This window comes from Mauremys mutica, chromosome 1, assembly GCF_020497125.1.
Source record: "Mauremys mutica isolate MM-2020 ecotype Southern chromosome 1, ASM2049712v1, whole genome shotgun sequence".
In the NCBI taxonomy this organism is placed as follows: Eukaryota; Metazoa; Chordata; order Testudines; family Geoemydidae; genus Mauremys; species Mauremys mutica.
In genome coordinates, this window is record NC_059072.1 from 17,477,352 (window position 1) to 17,487,361 (window position 10,010).

General features: G+C 44.4%; 1 protein-coding gene across 2 annotated transcripts; it reads right to left on the reverse strand.

Moving 5' to 3' along the window:
- Positions 1-212: 212 nt before the first annotated feature.
- On the reverse strand, positions 213-8,721 carry LOC123350889 (cerebral dopamine neurotrophic factor-like). Of its 2 annotated transcripts, XM_044989746.1 has the most exons (4): positions 8,622-8,721; positions 6,732-6,859; positions 4,391-4,532; positions 213-1,039 (listed from the first exon to the last, which is right to left on the reverse strand). In XM_044989746.1, exons 2-4 carry the CDS (start codon positions 6,795-6,797, stop codon positions 861-863), a joined length of 387 nt encoding a protein of 128 aa, XP_044845681.1. In that variant the 5' UTR covers positions 6,798-6,859; positions 8,622-8,721; the 3' UTR covers positions 213-860. The 2 variants fall into 2 exon arrangements, with proteins under 2 accessions (XP_044845681.1, XP_044845691.1); XM_044989756.1 differs by lacking the exons at positions 6,732-6,859; positions 8,622-8,721 and adding an exon at positions 6,308-6,322.
- Between the last annotated feature and the right edge of the window lie 1,289 nt (positions 8,722-10,010).

Here is a 10,010-nt window from a genome sequence, read left to right on the forward strand (position 1 = left end):
TGCTGGTTGTAAGGCCCCTGCCTCATTCACTGCAGCAGTTAAAAGGTGTGTAATGAATGAGGCAGAGGTTGCAAAGAAGATTTTCTACAGAAATTTCACCAATTCAATTCAACTGGTACAAGCCTCTGCACAGGGACTTACTGCATTGGTTTAAACATGGCTTATTTATGTACAAGTTGTACCTGCGATTACAAACTATACCAATGCAAGCCAGGTTTGAATAGACAGAAGGGCTGGTCTCCACACAGTTTGTGTATTGACTTAAACAGATTGGTTTAGAAACCAATGTAGTTAAACTGATGCAACCCTCTACTGTGGATGCAGTTATACTATTATCAAATTGCTTATAACTGTATATATTGTGTCATGGAAAATAATAGTATTTTGTCAATAATATGTAATGGTTTTTAAACCAATATGGTGAAAGCCGTACAAGCCCTAAGATTGTCTACACACATTACACTGGTTTAGCTAAAGGTCTGTTTGGGGTTTGTTTAGGGGGGTGGGGTTTGGTCTCTCCTCTTCTACTTTAAAGTATAAGATCTCTGGGGCAGGGGTCATTTTTTTGTTATGTGTGTGTACAGTGTTAGCACTGTGGGGCTGAGGACTCTATTTGCTATGGCAATACAAATACAATTTGATTCTTATATATTATGTTCCTTGGTGCAGTGACCTTGTCTTGTCTGTAAAGTACTATGCCCTTCTGTGGTGCTAGATAAGCAATTATTAATAATAACTCTGTTTTTTGGCACTTGTGAGTTGTAACCAAATAAGTTTTTTAGCCCAGCTATTCCATTGTCAGTCATTCTTTGTGCACAGAGAAATGACCTACCATAGCAAGCACTAGATTGGCACAAGTATCAAAGGTCTGATTTGGGGTTTGTAAACGTATACTTAGGTGCCAGCTCCTTAATCAAGTTCACAAAGTCTGTTTTCTCTATGCATGCTCTGCACACTTCTCCCCAGCTATCCAGGATCTTCCTCAGCTCAACCACTTTCATCTTGGAGAGATCCACCGAGTTTAAGTCCAGTTTCCTTTCTGCAAAAACAAAGAATGTGAGACATGCTTTAGAGACCACAGGAGAGTTCATATTTGTCCTCAACTCTTCTGTGCTGCCAAAGAAAAAAATTCCAGTTCCTACAAATGTTCCAAAAGTATCTCCTATAACTCAGGTGATAGTTGAGTGAGGGACAAAAAGTTAAACATAAGGGGCCAGATCCTCACCTATTGTATATCTGCATAGCTCACGTGAAAAACAATAGAATTGCACTGATTTATACCAGCTGAGGATCTGGCCTATCAAATCTGATTCTGATCTCATTAAGACACATATAAAAGTGGAAACCCCATTGACTTTAATGGTGTTACTCCTGATTTACCCCAGTGTGTATCCCCAGGATCAGACTCAACTTTTCTCCTCAAAGTGATCACTTGTATAAGAAGTACATGGTTGTAACTATTGAAAATTGGAGTTTTGAACAAAAATCTATCAATTGGGTTTTTTTCCAACCAGTTACAGATTGTTCAGTTTTCTTTTTATTGTTTTTTTTTTCAAAATGTCAATAACATTTTTCCATTATTTTTGCAAAATTTTGAATTGTTTTTTGACCAAATCTGATTAAAAGGACAGATCTTCCTCTATCTACTGAATATCCTACCTTCTGTGGCTCAAAATGAAGTCTATATAAAAAGGATGGTGATTAGATCTTTGAAGGAGCTACAACACAGAGCCTTATGGCCCTCATGTAACAAGACATGGACTCATATAAGGAAATTTGGCAACCATTTTTTCTGCCTTATTCACCTGACACATGTACCCAGCAGGACCCTTGCTACACATAGTGATGTAACTCCTATCTTTGTTTTTAAGGCAAGTAAGAACATTGGTGTGTCCCATCATAGCCATTCCCATGGTCCATCTAGCCCAGTATCCTGTCTGACAGTGACCAGTGCCAGATGCTTCGGGGGGAATGACCAGAAGAGGGCAATTATCAAGTGATCCATCCCCTGTTATCCAGTCCCAGCTTCTGGCAATCAGAGGCTTAGGGACACCCAGAGTTGGAGTTGCATCCTTGACCATCTTGTCCAATAGCCATTGATGGACCTATGCTCCATGAATTTCTCATTCTTTTAACCCAGTTATAGTTTTGGCCTAGACAACATCCCCTGGCAACGAGTTCCACAGGTTGACTGTGCATCGGGTGAAGAAGTACTTACTTTTGTTTGTTTTAAACCTGCTGCCTATTAATTTTATTGGGTGGTTTGTGGGTTTTGTGAAGGGGTAAATAACACTTCCCTATTCACTTTCTCCACACCATTCATGATAGCATAGACTTCTATCATATCCCCTCTTACTCATCTCTTTTACAAGCTGAACAGTCCCAGTCTGTTTTTTCATCTCATATGGAACCTATTCCATACGAATAATCACTTTTGTTGCCCTTAGCTGTACCTCTTAAATTCTGGTTTGTTTGTTTTTTTAAGATCGGGGGACCTGAACTGCATGTGATGGTGGCAATATTATCTATCCCTTTCCTAATGGTTCCTAACATTCTGTTAACTTTTTTGTCTACCACTGCACATTGAGCAGATGTTTTCAGAGAACTATCCATGATGACTCCAAGATCTTTCTTGAATGGCAACAGTTAATTTAGACCCCCTCATTTTGTATGTATAGTTAGGATGGTTTTCCAAATGTGCATTATGCATTTATCAGCATTGAACTTCATCTGCCATTTTGTTGCCCAATCGCCCAGCTTAGTGAGATCCCTTTGTAACTCTTTGCAGTCAGTTTTATCTTGAGTAACTTTCTATTGTCTGCAAATTTTGCCATCTCACTGTTTACCCCCTTTTCCGGATCATTTATGAGTATGTTGAACAGCACAGTATTTCACTTCTATCTGGAGAGAGACCGCTGGTGAGCACTTTGTAGCTCTCTGAGGAGGAGTCGGAGTCATGATATGTTCTTTTAAAAATAAAATCAAAACCCTTTAAAAAAATTGATAATTTTACTCTTTTAGAATTGCCAACCATTTTCAACTTCATAATAAAAAGAAATTGTGCCTTTGGAGACTATGAAACAGCTCCCACAACTGCGCAGGGGAAAGAATTGGGCCTGTTAAATGGCCAGCTTCTCAACAGTAGCCCTTATTCTGAGTAGAAACCTTCACAGCTGGAATTGGCAAAGCTAGACAACACTGCTCACTGATGCCAACAGCGGGACTCATGCTGCTTTCAGGGGGCTTTGCATCATGCCCTAAGGACTCTGAGCTTTAGCAACATATTGGTACAGTGGACGTTGGGTCAGAGTAACTCTCGGGGGTGGGGAGAGGGAACAGGACACTTCAGTGTCCTAACGGCAGGATGGAAATACTGGCTGAATTGGGTACAGAGAATGGAAGAAGGTGCATTTTCATGAGTTAGTATTTCCTTGGCCATTCCTCACCACCTCTCTGTGGCTTGGCATCCAGTAGTAGAGACTTTATTTTAAATGGCTTGTGTGGGCAGACTAATTCCTTGTGGAACTGGCTTAGGAACTGGCTTCCTAAGCTTCTCAAGCCCTGACTAGCATCCGTTCCAATTCCTGCATAAAAATTGCTTGCAAATATACCCAAGAGTGCCATCTGAGTGGTTCTGCTCAGCTAGACAACAGGATGCCTTTGCCTCTGGTTAGAGACATTAAAACACAAATGAAGGATAACAGGCATGGGGTCAGCACCCTGCCAGCTCTTCAAATTGAAGGTGACTTGCAAAGGAAAGGACCAAAGGGGTTGTGCTTTGTTTCTGTGTTTTCCTGGCGCATACAGGCCTGAAAAGGTTTTTAATACACAGAAATTATAAGGATTTTTTTCTTGCTTGTTTTTTTACATTATGCATTCAGTTTTATCACAGAAAACTACATGGACAAGTAGAAAGTAGCAAGCATTCAACATCAGTTTCACGAAGGACGTGCAGCCTAACTGAAGAGAGAGAAGAGAGGTTTTTTAATTCACCGTGTTTAAAATGATTCATTTTTTGTTAACAGCTACTTAACAAAAACACATGCAAAAAAAGCTCTCTCTTTAGAGAGTTCAACACGACTGCCCCTTCATGTAAGGGCTGAGAGAGTGCCCACCCACATACCTAAGCCAGCCAAAGAGTTCTCCAGCAAAAATAGTGAAGACAAGACTTAGTGCTCCTGATATTTCTAATTGGGGGAGGGCATTTCTGGCCTAATTTTTTAGAAGCAAAAAGAGTAGAAACCTATTTATTTTCCTTTCTACATCCCACTTGACAATGAATAGAAATGTGGTATGCAGGCAGGAGCCAATGGGGATACATGGGGATAACTAGGTACAGAATGCAACTAGATGTCTAGGCCCACCAGTTTGCTCCAGACTCTGGCCCTACCATATTTGAGCTCACAGATCTGAATGTCATTCTTCTTCAGTTTCTCGCATATCTTCGACACAGGCACATGAGCACTCATTGGGCGGCTGACCTCACTGATGATCTTCGTGGCTGCATCGCTTGTTGCCCCAATGTAATAGCACTGAAACAAGCAGGACACATCATCAGCACTAAGTCAAAATGGGGAGTGGCTCCTGCCAACTGCTGAGGGGTTCACGTTTAGTACTTTATACCTCCAACTCCCATTGAAGTTGATGGGATTTGAGGATGCTTAGCACCCTGAAGGATTGTACCCTAAAACTCAGACTCCTACCACTTCCTCTTTTGACAGAAGGACCTTCCCTGTGGTGGTGTGTTAAATGAATGCTTTGTTATGCTTGGTGGAATGTTGGGATATTGCAGGTCTGGCACAGCTCACAGAAAACAATGTGTGTTTGTGTTAGATACACCTTATATGAAGCAGCTTGGAAGCTGTTATTGTGCAAATAACAGATTCCTCTTACTCTGATTACTATTTTGTACAAAGTATTGTTATTAATAAGCCATTGAAAATACAAAATTCTGTCTCCAGGACATGAATTATATCACTCTTAACTCAATAAATCATAATTTGAAACCAAGGGGACATTTCCATCTCATCATAACACCTTCTAGAATGGGGTGCATTTGATGGAAAACAATGGCCTATTTTTGTTACATCTTTCAATAGGCAGAGAGCAAACTAATACTTTCAATCAGAAGGATCTTTGTTTTGTATTAGGGGTCAGATTTTGCCACCCTTACTCATGTTGAATAATCTCACTGAGGAAAATGGGACTACTTGGCGTATGGGGTACTATCCAGCATGAGAATGGTTAGGCAGTTGGTGTGCTGAGGCCACTGCCCATCACACTGACTAAGACTGTTTTGTTGCCTCCTTGTGTTCCCCCATCTGTCTGTCTGTATCCACCTGTTGTCTCTTGTCTTACATTTAGACCGTTGACTCGTTGGGGCAGGGACAGTCTTTTTGCTCCGGGTTTGTATGGTACCTAGCACAGTGGGGGTCCTGGTCCATGACATGCTCCTACGCAGTGTAGGAGCTACAGGAATACAAACAACACCACCGCCACCACCACCAGGCTCTAGGAGGCTAACAAAACAAGAGAGGACATAGTGATGTCACTGTGTGACCATGCAGTCAGTGTGTGTGTGTGTGTGTGTGTGAGATTTAATAGTTTTCAAAGAACTGAAAACAAAATGGCTGCCAGCCTTTGCAAACAACAGTCCTTCAAGATTTAAAGTGGCAGAATACAGACCACCAGTGCATAACAAAGCTAAAGACACCACAGAGGTCATCGGAACTGTCACTAGCCTAAAGCCAGGCTGGTGAGGTGCTGAATAGCACTGCAGCATTGTGCTCTGCCCAGAAGCTCTTCGCTATGGGGCTCTGTGATTCCTCTCCTACTCCTTATCTCTTGGCAGCTTAGCAGAGTGGAAAGAAGAATGAAGGGCATTTTTTCTCCCCAGTGAACACTGGGAAACAGCTGAAAAGCCTCTGAATTGTGAAGGACTCAGCCTTAAGGCATGGCAGGAGAACTTGGCATTAACAACTAAGGTAACAGTAGTTAGATAGTGCAGTAGGCTTCAGCCAGCCCCAGTCTCTTCTGCAGGCCAGAGGCCTCCACTTCCAAAATGTAGGGTGGCCTAATGGCCTTTGGTGTCCGCAGCCTCAGCCCACATCCTTGCACAATGACAGCTCTTCTACTTACTCAAGGCTGTGCACCTACCACAGGCTTGAAAAATGTGTTGTCCCCATCCAACTGTAGGATGTAGGTCTGTGATTAGTGCTACCTCTGAACCCAGGAAACAAATCTGTTTATCCACAGAACAGGTACATCATGGATGGCAGCAGGGCAAACCTCTTCCACATCGTCCTACCTGCTTTGATCTGGAGGGATCACTTCTAGGAATGAAAGGGCAGCTCAGTTCCTTGCCTTGCCCTCTTAGCTAAACTGTTGAAAAGGGAGCTAATTAGTGCCAATTGGGGTGGAGCATTTGGGGTCCCATCCAATGCCCAATGAATTAAAGGAAAGATTCCCATTAATTTCAAAGAGTGTTGGATCAGGGTCTTAATGTGGGCCCTTATACACCTGAAATTAAATGGAAGCCTTCAAACTTATTTTATGTAAGCTAGCAGTTGGTAATAATTTTCAGCCACTGTTGATGTAGCTGGATTTGAACCAGTGCCCTACAGCTCAATACTAAATAACAGTGCAGATGAACCAATATTTTAATCAAAGAACCATCTAATCAGTATTTTTTTTCAAAGTATCATGAACTTAAAGACAAAAGAGACTAGTACCAAGCGGTGTTCTTTTCCTTTTGTATCCATGCAGCTGTTAACCAGTTCTTTCTCTATGGTGGCCATGGTGAAGTCAGAATGTTTTTCTTTTAATGAGTTGTAAAATCTGTCCAAAAATCCTTTACACACTGTAATAAGAAAACAAAATATATAAGCCACCCAGTAGGATCTAGCAAAGCTTAAGGAATTTTAATAGGTTGGATAAGAACAGGGATCCATTAGCACTTCATAAAAACAGAAAATTACAGATTTTAACAAATGAAGAATTAAAAAAAACAAACAAAGCAAAGATTTATTTCAGCATTTTAGCTCCCAGTATTGCCAACAGCTTTATATGTAGGAATAAAATTTGTCCTGTCAGCTCCAGATGTCTCCCCTGGCCTTAAGTCTTTTATTATAACAGGAGATCAGAATACGTCAGCATTTTGGTCTTGGTTTGATTAAGCTAATCTCAACTAGAAAATTTAATTGTGTTTAATCACCATTTAAAAAAAATCAGTTTAGGTGAGACGATACTGCCCATGACTGGCCAGGGAAGACAAGGAAATTTTGTGTTCTGTCCATTTTAAATACGCATCTGGCCCCCATTACCATAGTATCTGATTGCCTCAGTCTTTAATGCAACCTACTGAATCACCAGTATCACCAGTATCACTTCCTAGGTGTCACACTACAGCACCTCTATAGTCTTTAATGCATTTATTCTCCCAACACCTCTGAGCTCTGTAAGTGCTGTTATCCCCATTTTATGGATGGGGAACTGAGGCATAGAAAAACTAAATGACTTGTGTAAGGTCAGACAGGAAATCTATATGACAGAACAGGCATTTGAACCTGGGCCTCCCAGCTAGCATTCTAACCGCTGGACAAAAACCTTGGTTAAGGAAGGGTCATTCAAGGGAAAGGATTTCAAGAGGTCATCAGATGCATGTGGGCAGGGCCAGCTCCAGACCCCAGCACGCCAAGCACGCACTTGGGGCGGCGTCCCGTGGGAGGGCGGCAAGCGGCTCCGGTGGACCTCCCGCAGGTGTGCCTACGGAGGGTCTTCTGGTCCCACGGCTCCGGTGGACCTCCTGCAGACGTGCCTGCGAAGGGTCCGCTGGTCCTGCGGCTTCGGTGGAGCATCCGCAGGCGTGCCTGCAGGAGGTCCACCGGAGCCACGGGACCAGCGGACCCTCCGCAGGCACGTCTGCAGGTCCAGCGGAGCCGCGGGACCGGCGACCGCCAGAGCACCCCCCTGCTTGGGGCGGCGCAAATCCTAGAGCCGCCCCTGCATGTGGGTATAGAGGTTGCTGTGATGGCCGTAGCCTTTACAGCTACTCAACAACCCAACCCCTACTGGAATGGAGAAAAATAGAAGACAGGGTCAAAGAGGAAGTCATGGCTCAACTCAATATCCTACAGGCCCAAAGGGTTGAGGACTTGCAAGAACTCAAAGAGAGGTACTCCTCAAGAGACAGGATGTGAGCTCTGGCTATACAGTGGGAACAGGACTTGGCCAGAATTGAAAAAAAGAGATTGGGGAATGTGATGGTCCACACACCCCTAGGGTCAGGGTTGCATGGCCCATCGGTCAGTCTACAAAGCAGCCCTTCAGTGCAGGGTAGCATGGCCTAGCAGCCAGAGTCTATAAAGCAGCCCTTTTGCATAGGGCAGCATGGCCTAGCAGCCAGAGTCTATAGTGTTGGGGCACCCCTTATAGGGTATGGCAGCCTCAGTAGGGGGGCCCAGGCCCACCCAACTCCACCAGGCCCCAACCCAGGGCCCTAACAGCTTGCCACTGACTCAGCAGGGGGGTCCTACCAAAATACACTGAGTTTCCCCAGGGGGAGGTACCACTCCATCACCCTCCCTGGGTCACTTCCTACCAGTGTCTGTGCTGGGATTTACCATGAGATGTCAGGTTCTCTGTGTTCAGCAGGGCCAGTCATCTCCAAGGGTTCCTCCAGTCATCAGGGTGCAGGCAGATTGCGGACGGCTTCAATTCCTAGTGCAGTCAGGGGCTATGGCTGGCCCTCCACAGGCACTTCCCCTGCAACCTCCCACCCAGAATGAGCTGGGCTCCCTCCCTTTATACTACTAGAGCACTTGGAGCATGCCCAGTCTTGCCTGGGAGGCGGGACTTCCACTGTCAATAACATGGGCTTAAGTCTGTCTGGGCTAGTGCAGGGTAAGCAGACCCCGTCACAGGGAACAAGTGTTTGATGCTGCAGAAGGAGCAGATTAAGCTCCAGAACTTGCTTAAGATCCAACTTGCTTCAGGTCCAGCATGGATAAAAGTAAAGAACTGGAGAGCCTGAAGGATTCATCCCTATGTAACATTGACAGACCCCAGTCATCGTTGGGCAGGATTGAACCTGGGACCACTGGAGCTTAATGCATGAGCTAAAAGCCACATGGTTCTTAGGCCTGGTCTACACTGGGTGGGGGGTGGTGTCGATGTAAGATACGCAACTTCAGCTACGGGAATAACGTAGCTGAAGTCGAAGTATCTTATTTCGACTTAACTCCCATCCTCACTGCGCAGGATCGACGGTCGCGGCTCCCCCATTGACTCTGCTTCCACCGCTCACCCTGGTGGAGTTCCGGAGTCGACGGGAGCGCGTTCAGGGATCGATATATCACGTCTAGACAACATGCGATATATCGATCCCTGATAGATTGATCGCTACCCGCCGCATACCCTTAGTTAAGGCTGTAGCAGTCTCATTAATCTCTAAGTGGTCTCGGTGCCACTAGAGGGGACAGAACATCACACCCAGGAGGTGTGTGGGTTACACTTAGAAAAGAGTTGTAGTGGTTGCACCCTGAATGATAGCTTGAGCCACCCGGGACCTCAAACAGTTGAAATTAAGAGCTGCCTCACCCTAGCTCAGATGATACTAGAACACAAAAAGGCTGCAAGGCAAGGCCACAGCCAGACCCCAGCTAAAAAGAGCTCTCCCCAGGAGGAAAAAGGAAGATTAAAAATGATCCTAACATACTGAATGGCATCCATGCAACAGTGTGGGTACAGAAAGAACAAAAGCAGGTGTTACTAAGCCAGATACTAAAAGCTGTGGGCAAAACAGTACAGGTTTATCTGGATAAAGATGTCCTTAACCAGCCACTGGCGATGTGACCTAAGACCTGAGAAGAAGACAAGGCTTGTTTAGAAGCCCAAGCAAAGGACTGAATTTAAAGGCCCTAGAGCTGCAACTGAAGACCCTGGCAAGGGCAGACAGTTTGCTGGGTTTTTTGCTATCCCAGAAGGGGTTCCTTTTTGACTGTGTGACCTGA